General features: G+C 37.6%; 1 protein-coding gene across 2 annotated transcripts in view; it reads left to right on the top strand.

Annotated features, from left to right (window-relative positions):
- The window catches only part of NME7 (NME/NM23 family member 7), a 226486-nt gene that overhangs the window by 79521 nt on the left and 132273 nt on the right, over nucleotides 1-14692 (top strand). For both annotated transcript variants that reach the window (XM_061160272.1, XM_061160273.1), the window contains one exon: nucleotides 13871-13935. In XM_061160272.1, coding sequence (XP_061016255.1) covers nucleotides 13871-13935 — 65 coding nt within the window. The remainder of the gene's footprint in view (nucleotides 1-13870; nucleotides 13936-14692) is intronic.

The following is a 14692-nucleotide window of genomic DNA, read 5'->3' as shown; positions in this document are numbered from 1 at the left end:
CTTCCCAATTCAGGGATCGAACTTGTGTCTCCTGCATTGGCAGGCAAGTTCTTTAAAAGATGCTTGCTCCTTGGAAGAAAAGCTATGACCAACCTAGACAATGTATTAAAAAGCAGAGACATCACTTTGCTGACAAAGGTCTATATAGTCAAAGCTAGGGTTTTTCCAGTAGTCATGTATGGGTGTGAGGGTTGGACCATAAAGAAGGCTGAGCAGCAAAAAATTGATGCTTTCAAACTGTGGCGTTGGAGAAGACTCTCTAGAGTCCCTTGGACAGCAAGGAGGTCAAACCAGTCAATCCTAAAGAAAATCGACCCTGAATGTTTATTGGAAGGACTGATGCTGAAGCTGAAGCTCCAATACTTTGGCCACCTGATGTGAAGAGCTGACTCATTGGAAAAGACACCGATGCTGGAAAAGATTGAGGGCATGAGGAGAAGGGGGCGACAGAGGATGAAATGGTTGGATGACATCATCCACTCAATGGACATGAGTTTGAGCAAACTCCAGAAGATAGTGAAAGACAGGGAAGTCTGGCATGCTGCAGTCCATGGGATTGCAAAGAGATAGACGTGATTTAGCAACTGAACAGCACCACTACTAGGGAAGCCCCTATAACATGTATAGCACTTGTACAGTCATATTCATGAAAATCTCCTAGAAACATGATGTCTACTTCCAGTGGGACTTGTGCTTTCTCCAGCCCTTCAGAAGAAGGACTGGTTTCTTTCAAGATTAGAAAGAATCTCCCACTACCTGGAAGCCGGCCGTAGTATCCTGTGCCTTAAAAATGTAGCATTGCCTTGTGATTATGTGATTGACTTGTTTTCCGTGGTAACCTGGCATTAACTTTGGACTTCTGAAGACCTGTTTGCCTAATACTACAAAATTTTCAGGTTTTGCCCTGTCAGCTTGGTACCCTGCTTTGTTTTTCTTGGACTGTCCCTGTTTTAAAATTGTAATCTTATTTCAACCATGCTGATGCTGATTGTTCTTGGCTTCCTTTGCTATGCTGAGCCCATCATTTTTTCCCAGTAAGGAGGGGTTCTTGATGGCCTTTTCCTGGAGATTTTTAGATCCCGTGGGTCTTCTCTGTTGCTCTAATGTTGGTGTAGAACCTGCCTTTACTATTTTCTACTCAATTACACTGTGATGAATTTTAGTATACTGAGTTACCATATTGTGGGTGCATCTGTAAAGTTATATTGGTTACTCTTTTTATTGCCTTGTAAGGAATTGCAGATTACGGTTGTTAGGACATTGGTAAGGAAGTGTGTATTTTAGTTTTGGGTGTGTGGTATAAGTGGAGAATCAGAAATGCTTTCAGATGAATTAGGTCTGTATTTTATAAGCCTTCTTGCTACTGGAATGAACTTTATGATCAGCTAATGAATTTGAGATCCTCCACGACTTAAGTCGCTAGCTCTCAGTTTAACAATTCTGCCGAATTCAAACTCTCATCTGCAATTGATGTCATATGATGCTACAATATTTTTGCTTACTAGCCAGAAAAATATAATTTTGCTGATTTTGAAGACAGACTGATTTGAAGACAGAAATTTGAAGCCAGACTGATCTATGGATTTATCTTTTCATCTGATTAAGAATTACTGGAAGATTATCAGTGAAGTGGTCTTGCCTAGTGACATTGCTGTCTAAGAAACAGAAAGCTTTTGCACCTGGCTTTTATGCCTAAGTTGATTTGTTATGTATTCTTGCTATGATTAGTACTAAATTCTTTCTGTTGAATTCGGTAATATTTGTTATTTCTTTTGTATTTGGCATTGAAAATTAAACTCAAACTCTTAATGATTAGTGTAATTTGCTTTATACTAATCACATTTTAAGGACAAAACAGGCCTATTTTCTAATGAAATAAAAGATTTAAAATTTAAAAGAAATCAAATTCCTTCATTTTGATTTAAATTGATTATTAGTATTAAACATGACATCTATATATAAATCAGTTTTGTTAGTTCATGCATTCTTGGCTGTATCAAGATCAAAACTTTTGTTTCACAGGTCTCACCCTGATGTTTCACAGGTCTCACCTAAAATAAAATGCAAGACTTCTTTTTTGACACTTCTTTAGCTTCCATTTTTATTTCTCACCACCCCTATTTAGTGTCAGTATTGTGGAGCATAGCATCTAAATTGTGATGAATTGTCTTGTACAACAGACTGGCTGCTGCTTTTTAAAGTTTTAATTAGAGTGCAGTTGATTTACAGTGTTCTGTTAGTTTCACATGTACACCAAAGCCAATCAGTTATGTATATATCCACTCATTTTTAGATTCTTTTTCCATATAGGTCATTACAGAGTGCTGAATAGAGTTGCTGTGCAATATAGTAGGTCCTTATTAGTTATCTGTAAAATAGATAAAATACATAATATGGTACCATCTATAAAATAGAGACTGTCTTTAAAAGGGGAGTTATAAACTGACTGATCCTACATTTGCTATTTTGTTTTATGATTTTGATTTTTTATTTCAAAAATTTGACGTAAAGTGTTATCTTGTCATTCTTCCCCTTGCAGAGGTTTTTATAGGCAAAATTTTGTTTCAAATTCTACTTAAAGCTGTACATATTCTTTCTGAACCTATAGAAGTTGTTTCACTAACGTACACATGCATCTACTAAGACAGAACTCAAGCTCTTTACACAGTTCGCCTCGTATATTTCTAGGAGTTCCTAGTCAGAGAGAGAGGCCTTGCTTTATCAAGTGTAAGGACCCTCTTCTTCCCTCTGTTCTTGCTCAGACTTCCTCTCAGATTTGTCATGGTGCTTGCCAGGCATGACTGGCTTAGACAGCAGTGGCTTTCCTTCTGAGAACCAGTGGTGTTGCCAGGCCCTGTTGTGCCTCTAGCTGGGTGTAGACCTGACCCTGTTATCTGGTACTCACGGTCACTGCATCCATCTCATTCCGTGTGACGCAGCCATTAGCATTAGTCTCCTGGAGGTGTGTCTGTGACACAATATTCTGCTGTCAAATAGAACATACAGAATGTTTGCATTTTAACAGTACTGCTGAAAGTTAAATTCATGCTAATTGTATTAGCCCAGCTGTGTATCCTAACACACTGGAATGATTATTAGCTCCAGTACTACTCTACTGGGGCTTCCCTCGTGGCTCAGTTCAGTTCAGTTGCTCACTTGTGTCCAGCTCTTTGCGACCCCATGGACTGCAGCACGCCAGGCTTCCCTGTCCATCACCAACTCCCAGAGCTTGCTCAAATTCATGTCCATTGAGTCGGTGATGCCATCCAACCATATCATCCTCTGTCGTCCCCTTCTCCTCCCAAATTCAATCTCCCAGCATCAGGGTCTTTTCCAGTGAGTCAGTTCTTTGCATCAGATGGTCAAAGTATTGGAGTTTCACCTTCAGCATGAGTCCTTCCAATGAATATTCAGGACTGATTTCCTTTAGGATTGACTGGTTAGATCTCCTTGCAGTCCAAGGGACTCTTAAGAGTCTTCTTCAACACCACAGTTCAAAAGCATCATTTCTTCGGTGCTGAGCTTTCTTTATAGTCCAACTCTCACATCCATACATGACTACTGGAAAAACCATAGCTTTGACTAGACAGACCTTTGTTGGCAAAGTAATGTCTCTGCTTTCTAATACGCTGCCTAGGTTGGTCATAGCTTTTCTTCCAAGGAGCAAGTGTCTTAAAAAATTTCATGGCTGCAGTCACCATCTGCAGTGGTTTTGGAGTCCAAGAAAATGTCACTATTTCCATTGTTTCCCTATTTGCCATGAAGTGATGGTACTGGATGCCATCATCTTAGTTTTCTGAATGTTGAATTTTAAACCAACTTTTTCACTCTCCTCTTTCACTTTCAGCAAGAGACTCTTTAGTTTTTCTTCGCTTTCTGCAATAAGGGTGGTGTCATCTGCATAACTGAGGTTATTGATATCTCTTCTGGCAGTCTTGATTCCAGCTTGTCCTTCATCCTGTCCAGCATTTCACATGATGTACTCTGCATATAAGTTAAATAAGCAGGGTGACAGTATACAGCCTTGACACACTCCTTTCCCAATTTGGAACTGGTCTGTTGTTCCCTGTCCAGTTCAACAGAATGTTTGCATTTTAACAGTACTGCTGGAAATTAAATTCATGCTAATTGTATAAGCCCAGATGTGTATCCTGACACACTGAGATGATTATTGGCTCTAATACTACTCTACTAGGGCTCTCCTGGTGGCTCAGTGGTAAAGAATCCACCTGCCAATGCAGGTGATATGGGTTTGATCCCTGGATTGGGAAGATGCCCTGGAGTAGGAAATGGCAACCCACTCCAGTATTCTTGCCTGGGAAATCCCATGGACAGAGGAGCCTTGTGGGCTACAGTTCACCTTTAGCAACTATACAACAACTGCTACTACCCTACTGCTGCCAGATGCTCAGTCATGTCTGATCAAGCCACCAGGGAAGTCTCTACTGCGGCTTACATAACCTAATAGTGCTGTTGTGTGCCACTGGCTGGTCTAAGACTGTTACGTATACAGACACATTTAATCACTGTAGCAACCCTGTGAGGTAGGTATACCCCATTCTACAAATGAGGACAGAAACAGACTGCAGAGCGGTTAGACTGAGCTAGGCAAAGGGGAAGGCTCTTCAGACTGAAGTGTTCACCAGCCTTTACATCTGTGGCCTGGGGAGCAAACTGACAGACTTGGTCCGTGGCCACGTATCTCATGTGTCGTCATTGATAACCTTCCTCTCTCTGTGCTACACGTTTACTCCTCTTTGGCAGCTGTACAGATAGGGAGAACGACTCATTATGAGTTATTATGAGCAATATAATCCTAATTCAACTCATAAGGGGTGCCTTTCAGTCTAAGTGCCCAGTTTTGCAGGGGTGATGGCAGATAACAGAGCCAAACGAAGGCAGGTCTGTTAACAGTGATTTATTTACCCTGACCAGGTACAGATTGGAGGGAGAAACAATGGATTCTCGAAAATATATACTGTATTTCAATTAATATATTTATTTAAAACTGGGAAAAAAAAAACCCCACATTTATTTCCATTTTGAATTCAAGCCATATTTTCATAGTAACTCTTGGGAGAAGCTTGTCTCAGTCCTGAAGACTCATCATGTTGCTGCTTTCGTACCCCCAAAAGTCTTAAAACTTTATATAGCACCTCATTATACCTGCCTTGGTGACCTAAGGTACCTAGTGTGTGCTCAGTCGCTCAGTTGCGTCCGAATCTTTTAGAGACCCCATGGACTGTAGCCCCCCAGAATCCTCTGTCCATGGGATTTCCCAGATAAGAATACTGGAGTGGGCTGACATTTCCTACTCCAGGAGATCTTCCCAACCTAGAGATCAAACCTGCGTCTCCTGCATCATCAGGAGATTTCTTTACCACTGAGCTACCTGGGAAGCCCCTGGGGTACCTTATGTGACACTTATGCATCCATCCTGGATCATATAATCCTGATGCCCTTATTTTCTTCCAAATGGTGCAAACCATGTTGTGTTATATGATTTAAATTGAATGAAAATCTTTACTGTCCTTTTTATTTTATTGATACCAATTGGTGTTAAAGTGCCTGTTTTATTCAGTTTCCTTGCAATTTTGTTTCCCTTATTTGGTTCCAATATGTTTTTATTTAAATGGTTAAGTCTCCTATTTCTAAAAGTACTGTTTGGACTTCAGTGTACCTGAATATTTATCTTTAGTTACTTTTCTTAAACTCTCCAACCATGATCATTTATGAACTTTATAGACAGAAGTGGTAGTTGTTCAGTTGTGTCTACTCTTTGCAACCCCCATGGACTGTAGCCCACCAGGCTTCTCTGTCCATGGAATTCTCCAGGCAAGAATACTGGAGTGGGTTGCCATTCCCTTCTCCAGGTTCCCAATCCAGGGATAGAACCCGGGTCTCCTGCAAGCAGGCAGATTCTTTACTGTCTGAGTGACTGGGGAAGTCCTAGTAGACAGAAGGGGAATCTTCAAATTCCAGATTTTGATTATTTGCCTATGCTTATGATTTTTTCTAGGATATTTGCTGACTAATTTTTTTTAATTAGAAAGCACACATCAGAGTACCGCAGCTTTCAAAATGTACTGTTTCTTCTTTATCCATCCTACTATAGCCTTTTTTTCCTCAGGCTACAGTGTATCACCTCATATAAAAAAGGGGGCTTAATGAGGACACTGTTAGTACAACTGACAGAAACCCAACTTGAATTTCCTACTTGTCTCATTTAAGGATAGTGCTGGAAATAGATTAGGGGTTGAGCTTGGCTTTGGGAGACTTGCTCAGCATCTTTGTTCTCTCTGGCTTTTGACTGTCACTTTCATACTTGCAGATTCGCTTTTAATAGCACTTTGGGAGAGAGGTTGGGTTGCCAGGAATGAGAGGCTCATATACTTAGAAACATAGTGGAAAGTGTTGTTTTTCCCCTGACTCTAGCTTAAAAATTCCAGGGCAGATGTCTGATTGGGTCAGGGAAGGTACTCTGAATTGTACCAATTCTAGGCCCATTCCTGGGTGAATTAGTTCAGCCCAGCCAGCAGAGTACTATGATTGACCTTGTTTAGGTCTGGCATCCACTTCTTGACCACTGGCTGAAGCTTGTGGTTATAGGGTCACGTTAGAAGATGGCAACTCCCTTTCCAGTCAAAGGGTTTAGTTTTCCTAAGAGAGGGTAGGGAGCTCCTAAACCCAGGAGAAGCAAGCCTTTTTAGAAAGATGAAGTAATAGATGTCTGATATTGTTGGTGATTGGATAGAGGGTGGCTGCTTATTAAAAAGGCTTTAGAACAGTTCAGATGAAAGATAACAGGATATGAACTGAGGAGGAGTGGAGATGGAGAGGTGATTTGACATTCAAAACATTTAGGTAGCATTCATGGAGTTATAAGCAAATTATTAAAAAACAAATTAACTGTGCAAACACCAGCCAAATAAAATAAGCCATCTGCTTTGTTTGACCCTTTTGAACATGTTTACTGTGGGGAATGCAGTTTTACCTTTTTTTTTTTTTTGTTACTTTATTTACATAGTTATTGTCATTTGTTTAGTCAGCTGAACATTTTCTGTCTAGAACAAAGTAAAGGACATAAGGTTATTGACAGTTGGTCGTTTCAAGCTGTTAAGCACAGAACGGTTTTCTTAAACGCCTCTCTATCATGCCTCCGTGCATAACCCACTGAATATAAAAAAAGGCAGTACCCTTGACTCATGTCTGACTCAGTGCTGCTTGGGCTATAATTTTTGTTGGTTTATCTGTGAATAGAATTATTCTGTTCAATGTGTAAATATGACCTACGGGCATAGCTTAATGTGATTTATAGATTTATACTAAATTGTATATTTCTCTTTGTATTGGTGAGTGCATAGGACTAAATATGACTTTCATATTGACATCAGGATTCTTATGTAATCATGTAAAATTTTTCCTTTTTATAATAAATAAGATCTTTTTAGGTATCCTTGAGACCAAATCTCATAAGTACTAAGCATTTATTTGCATTTTAAAATGTGTTGACATTTGGACCAATGGTGCAGAAGCAATGATGTGTAAAAACTGCTGGCACCTCAGCAAAGATCAGGATAGTGGTAGCAGACTATACCAGTGGTCAGTGTATTAATTTTTAACCATCTTGTGTTTGCGGAAAAATAAAAAAAGCCACTTTCACTTGAGAATACCCTTGATGAAACAGTAAAAAATTATTAACTTAAGTTTTGACCCTCAAGTCAAAATATTTATAATATTCTGTGTGAAGAAATGGGATGTATGCATAAAGCAGTTTTGATCCATATTGAAATGTAATGTTATCTTTAGGAGAAATACATATACAGCTGTTTTACCATTTTTACTTGAAAGAATGACAATCTGTGGTTATTCAGATAAGGCTATTTGGCATTTTCTTTAAAATAAGCCTGTCCTTTAAAAGAAGTGACAACTGGAAATAATTGTTGCTCAAGATAAAAATCCAAAAGAAGACAAAATTACAAGTTAAAATTAGAGTTAAGAGTTTGGAAAACTGTATGCACCATCTTGAACGTGACAGCTTCCCAATACATACACTGTTCTGATGAAATTAGTATTTGACAAATGGGATGTTTTCGATGTTGTGTAGTAGAGTCAGCATTTGGAAGATCTGCATAATAGAATTTTCTAAACAGTGTCTATGATGTTACAAAATCATGCAAGGATAGAAGATTAATACGGAGTATAAGATAGATCAGTGGGTTTTAGTGTAACAAGGTTAAAAAACGTTTGTTGGTAGAAGTTTGAAATTATATGTTGCAGTGAGCTTTTAAGAAACTACTACTTGTAGAAGAAAGAAGAATATATAAAATTTCATTAGACTATTAAAGTACTACATTTTCCACCCAAATCTGCATATTTTAAGCAAACAACACAGAGCAGCAGACTGAAAGTTGGAGCAGATGTGAGAAGGCAGCTGCTTTTCATTAAATTAGAAATTAGAGATTTTTTAAAATGTGAAACTATCTCTCTTCTCACTAATTTTTTATTGTTTTGGAAAAGTCATTTTTCTCATAAAAATTGTATTTATGTTAAAATGTAAAGAATTTTTGTTATATTTAAATTAATAAATATTTTAAAATTTACTGTTTTAATTTATAATGCAGCAAATATCAATATAACCTATTACATAAAAGTATTTTAGAATTTTTAATAATTTCTAAGAAGAGGTCCATGAAACCAAAAAGTTTTGGGAACTTTTGGCCTATAGAATGAAATTCAAACCTCTGTGTAAGGTCCAAAAGTCCTTCTATCAGTGTCTTCTGCCACCTCTGCTATGCTCTCTCCTGTCTCATTTCTCCTTTCCCAAAAGAACCTTGCTGTTTTACTTCTCCGTACATTTGCTCTGTGCTCTTTTTGCCATGAATATCCACTTTCTTTCAGCTCTCTGTCTAAAGTTCTGTGTCTGAATGCCTCTTGGGACATTTATTTGTATAATACTCCTTTCATAAATTCTACTTTATTTAAAATTAATACAACTGCTCCAGCTTTCTTATACTTATTGCTTGCATGGTATATCTTTTTCCATCTATTTACTTTCAGCCTACCTGTGTCTTCATATTTAAACTTGCCTTCTTATAGATATCATATAATTGGATCTTGATTTACTAATGCATCTAAAATCTTGACCTTTAGTAATTTTATTTATGAGGGCTCCAGCCTCATGACTTAAGCACCTGCCAAAGGCCCAACCTCCTCATACCATCACGTTGTTGTTTAGTCGCTAAGTTGAGTCTGATTTTTTGTGACCCTGTGGACTGTGGCCTGCCAGATTCCCCTGTCCAAGGAATTTCCCAGGCAAGAATAATGGAGTGGGTTGCCATTTCCTTCTCCAGGGGATCTTCCCAACCCAGGGATTGAACCCGCATCTCCTGCATTGGCAGGTGGATTCTTTACCACTAAGCCACCAGGGAAGGCCCCTACCACATTGGGCATTAATATTTCAACATATGAACTTAGATAGTACACAGAAACTTAAATCATAGCAAGGGAAAAAAGGTAAACCTTTAACCTGTTATGGTTGTGGGTAAGTGAAAAATGAAGATTAATTCTGAGTAAGAAGAGCTTGTGGTGGGTAGCTGAGACTGAAGACATAAAGACTATTCAAAATATTTCAGGGTTTCAAAAGACACTGGGGAAAGAGTCAGAAGGTGGTCTGGTGGTAAGAGTGAGAAGAAAAAACAGACCAAATTAGAAAGGAATAAATATGTGGAAAGAGATATGAAAGAAAATTTCATGTTGGAGGAGAGTGATTCTATCCAGAGCTGGAATTGAAGTTTTCAGCCAGGAACCAACCTCGTTCTCTCCTTTTCAAAAGGCTACTTATATCATGAGAAGAGAATAATCATCTAGATGTTTTCCCAAGGAACTGCCTTTGTTTAATTTTTTTTTACATTTACATTGAATTTATTAGAATTAATGTTTGTATGTGGCATGAAGTCACTATGAACTTTTTTTTCTTGAATTGTTAAACCAAAAATTAAAAAAAAAGTTTTCCGTTCTCTAATTTTAATTACTCCTTTACAATTAATTTTCTGGTGTTTTCTAATTGTGCTCTGAAGAGTCTTAGAGTTTCTCAGGCTCACACCAGGCAGAGAGCTATGATTGTTTCCTTCCTTTGGCTATTTTTTTTTATTAACTTTGTTATTCAATGAGCAATATTTGTCAGCTACTTATTACATCTATGCTAGACTAGTGATACTAGTGTCCCTAGAGATACTGTGAGTCTTAGAATGAACATGGCGCTTGCCTCAGGAAGTCACATTGTCTAGTGAGTTTCACATATCAGGCTTCCATTCATTCCTTTTTTCCTATTAAAACTGGCAAAAAGATTGATATGGAGACCCAGTAGTTTTGTGACATTAAGCAAGTTTTATCTATCTTCTCCAAATCTTCATATAATCTCATTCTGTAGTGGGATGGTAATCCCCATTTTAGCCTATTGCTGTAAGGATTAAATGGAATAACTTCCTGTGAAAGGGCTGAGTTCCCAAAAACTAATTTACTTTCTTCTTTTCTAACTTATCTATATTTTTCCTATTGATAAAAGTCTTGAAATTTTGGTTAACATTCCTGTATCTAATGTCATCTGACTATTTGGTACAGATTACTAATAGGTTGGGGCTTCCCAGGTGATCCGCCTGCCAATGTACGAGACACTGGAGACACAGGTTCAATTCTTTGGTTGGGAAGATCCCTAGAAAAGGGAAGGGAAACCCACTTCAGTATTCTTGCCTGGAATATCCCATGGAGAGAGGAGTCTGGTGGGCTACAGTCCATGTGGTCTCAAAAAGGGGCAGATATGACTAAGCATGTACATACAAAACTTCTCTTTCCTAACCCTCTGTTGATGTGACTTTCTTTAGTATCATCATACCATCTTGCTTAAGCCAGCAGATTTATCTTAATTTCCAGGGTGCTTAATTTCCTTTCATTCTTAAAGATCCCTATATTCCAAGAATTTTCCTCTCCTTTTGATATTATAATACTACGGTAATATTTTTCTTCTTGGTTCTCTTGCAAATGTCCTTTTACATGTCTTTATTCATTTGAAGAATTCATTCTTCAGTCCCCAAACTTCAGGTATTTTCTCAAAACTCATTCCTCTCATCTCTCTCTCTTTTTTTTTCTTTCCCCTTCTTTTTATCAAACAAGTACTCATCTAATCTCATCACTTCAACTCTAACCTCTCTGTACCTCATTATATGTCTATCTATTGGAATACAACCCCACATTACCAATTTAGTAAAGGGAATTTATTCATTCATTCTTTGATGATTTTTTTCTGCCATTTGATATACTGTCTCCTCAAATGCTGATCAGTGTTCTGCTCTAAAATTATGTTTCTGTGTCCAAATTAATTCAATATCTTTATTCTTAATTCAGTTTCATAGCTTGTTTTCATCTTAAAAGTGCTATCATTCTTCTGGTCACTTAGACTCAAATCCTTTATTCCTTCATCTTCATGCTCTATGTTCACTTTAGTCTTATTACTTTTTTTTTTTGAAATATCTTATATTCATTACTTCTTTATTTCTTTACTTCTACCATGCAAGTCCAATCAGCAGAGTAGATGATGTCAATAGCCTTTGCTATTCTTTCTGTCCTTTATTCTTTTCTTCATACCAGCTCACCCATTATTATTACATTAATAATCTTCCTGTATTCTCTTATTCACATTTTCTGTGATTCATTTCTTTTGGCTGTGTTACTTTTGAAGGAAGATTTTTCTCACTGGATTCTCAGTGTTGATATAAATTATTTTTTTTAATTTTTTTGATATAAATTATTTTAATTATAATGTAACTTAAGTATGTCCACATATACAAATAAATGTAAACTTTTGCACATACAGCTGTATAACTAAAACAATTTACAGATTCATTACAAACAAAACTATGAAATGGATAAAATTTAGGTTAACATTAATGTGACAAAAGATGTTTGTGGAAAATCAGTAAGTTAACATGAATATGGCGCTGAGTATTCTGCATTTGGCAGGGACCTAGTGTACTCTTCAAACTTCTGAGAAACCTTTCTTTCTAAAGCATGCTTTTATATCATTTGGCCTTCAGTTGGTATAAATGTGTCTTTTGAGAAATAGATCTGTCCTTGTCTTTTTTGTTTGTTTGTTTTTTCATGCCTCAGCCAGCTGTGATTAAAATAGCCTATTTGGCATCAGTAAGATAGTAAATAAAAATACACATTCAGGCACTGATACTACTTATTTGATACTGATACTAATTATTTGGGATCATTAGGTAAGCATCAAGATGATCCAGAATAGGGAGTGTGTCTGTGTGCGTAATGTGCTAAAGAGAGAGAAAAAGAAGAATTTCAGTTCACTTGAAAAAAAGAAACTTAGATTTTTATAGGAGACTAATGGAATCTCAAAAATCAGTTTTACAGGTTCAGAGTCTATAACCACCATTATAAAAATTGCTATTTGCGGCATAAAGACCAAATTCTTCATGTTGTCATCCAGAGCCTTTATAAATTTGGGTTAAATCTCTTTTCCTTTTTAGTTTTTTTATTTTTTGACCTCTTACTATTGTATATGGACTTCCCGGGTAGCGCCAGTGACCTGGGAATCCACCTGCCAGTGCAGTAGACCTGGGTTCAATCCCTGGGTTGGGAAGATCCCCTGGAGAAGGAAATGGCAACCCACTCCAGTATTCTTGCCTGGGAAATCCCATGGACAGAGGAGCCTGGTGGGCTACAGTCCATGGGGTCACAAAGAGTCTGAAGGCCCACAACTGAAGTGTCTGAGCACACCCACAGGCACTATTGTGTACACAGGTTCACATTGTCCCCAGCTTTATGCCTTGTCTCTTTTTATACCATGGTCTCTATATAATCCCATCTGTCTGTAACCTTAAAGAGCTAGTTCCTGCCCTCATTTCCCATTGAAGCTTCTGTTCTCCTCTTCAGTTTTAATTGATGTTTCTCCGCCTGTGACTTCTGTTGGACTCCTTCCATATCTGGTACTTTAACACCACTTTTTTCTACTATTACTTTAACTCTTTGATTTTTGTAGTTTTTATATCACTAGACTTCAGGTTCTTAAAAGTTTTTTGCATAATCTTCAAGATTGGTTTTGAGGATAATGGACTTGTGGACACAGTGGGGGAAGGCGAAGCTGGGATGAAATGAGAGAGTAGCATTGAAACATATACCTTACCAAGTGCAAAACAGCTGGTGGGAAGCTTCTGCATAACACAGCTCAACAAGATGCAGTAGTTAGAGGGATAGGATGGGGGCGGGACTGGGAGAAAGGTTCAAGAGGGAGGTAAAATATGAATCCTTATGCCTGGTTCACATTGTTGTATGGCAGAAACCAACACAACATTGTAAAGCAGTTATCCTCCAATTAAAAATAAATTTAAAAAGTAGTTTTTAAAACTGAAAAGAATGATATTCCTGATGCACTTTACTAAACATTTGGGATTACAAAATCAAATGGGATTACTGAATCAAATGGGATTACAGTATTAGAGGTCTAGTTTCCTGGGCAGATTTATGTGATTCACTTTTACATAGTGTAAGCAAGTGTTCGTTGCTCGATCTTGTCCAAGTCTTTGTGACCCCCATGGACTGCAGCCCATCAGGCTTCTCTGTCCATGGAATTCTCCAGGTGAGAATACTGGAGTATCCCCCCTTCTCCAGGGGATCTTCCCAACCAAGGGATCAAACCTGGGTCTCCTGCATTACAGGTAGATTCTTTACTGTCTGAGCCAACCGGGAAGCCCAAGTGTTTAAGCAAAATACTTTGATATAGAAAATTTGCATTTCTATAAAGCTAAAATGCCTTAGAAATTTTGTAATTTTGCACTCATTTGTTCTGTATTTTCAGGACTTCTGGGAAAGATCCTGATGACTATCCGAGATGCAGGTTTTGAAATCTCAGCTATGCAGATGGTAGGTAGTTTGCAAGAATCATTAACTTACTGATGAACTGTGTGTGTGTGGTTTTTTTTTTTTTTTACAGTATGCTTTAATACGTTTTACATTGAATTTTCTCTGTGCACTTGTGAACTCAACACATTAAAAGCAAAAAGATATGTTGAACATGATAACTTTTAGTAAAAAGTATTTTTCAATGATTTTACCAGTATAATCTCTCACTGAGAGCTAACCGTCCAATGGTACATCTAATTTAAGCTTACAAAGCAGATTTATATAATTCCTGGAACTTTAGTTGCAAAGTACATGCAGACTGAAACAATGCATTTAATTCCTCCAAAGAAGAAATAGTTTTAAGCTAAGTACTTATAATGAAATTTTGTTGTCTGGATTTGTGACTAAGAAGAGAATCAATTCGGCTTTTTCCCTGACCAGGACCTTTGCTGGTTTCTGGACTTTCTCTCACGATCTTCTTTAGAGTTAGCACATTTCAGCGCCTCTCTTGGCAGTCACACCATTAAGCTCTGGAGGCCACAATCATTCAAAACTGCTCTGCTGACACATTTCCAGGAAACCCTTCACTGAACAAACAATATTAACTTCTCTAGAGCTCTTCTCTATCTTTGTGGTACACTTATCATTGCACTTGACAAATAAATTGGTACAATTATTATAGGAATCCAATTAATAATTTGCATTTTACAGTTTTTGAAAGCCAACAAGTTTGTGTTATTATGGTAGTGAATTACCAGTTCCGGAAGGAATTTTCATA

Source organism: Dama dama, chromosome 14 (genome assembly GCF_033118175.1).
Source record: "Dama dama isolate Ldn47 chromosome 14, ASM3311817v1, whole genome shotgun sequence".
Taxonomy (NCBI): domain Eukaryota; kingdom Metazoa; phylum Chordata; class Mammalia; order Artiodactyla; family Cervidae; genus Dama; species Dama dama.
The sequence above is the reverse complement of the archived record's forward strand: the minus strand, read 5'-3'. Positions and strand labels throughout refer to the sequence as shown.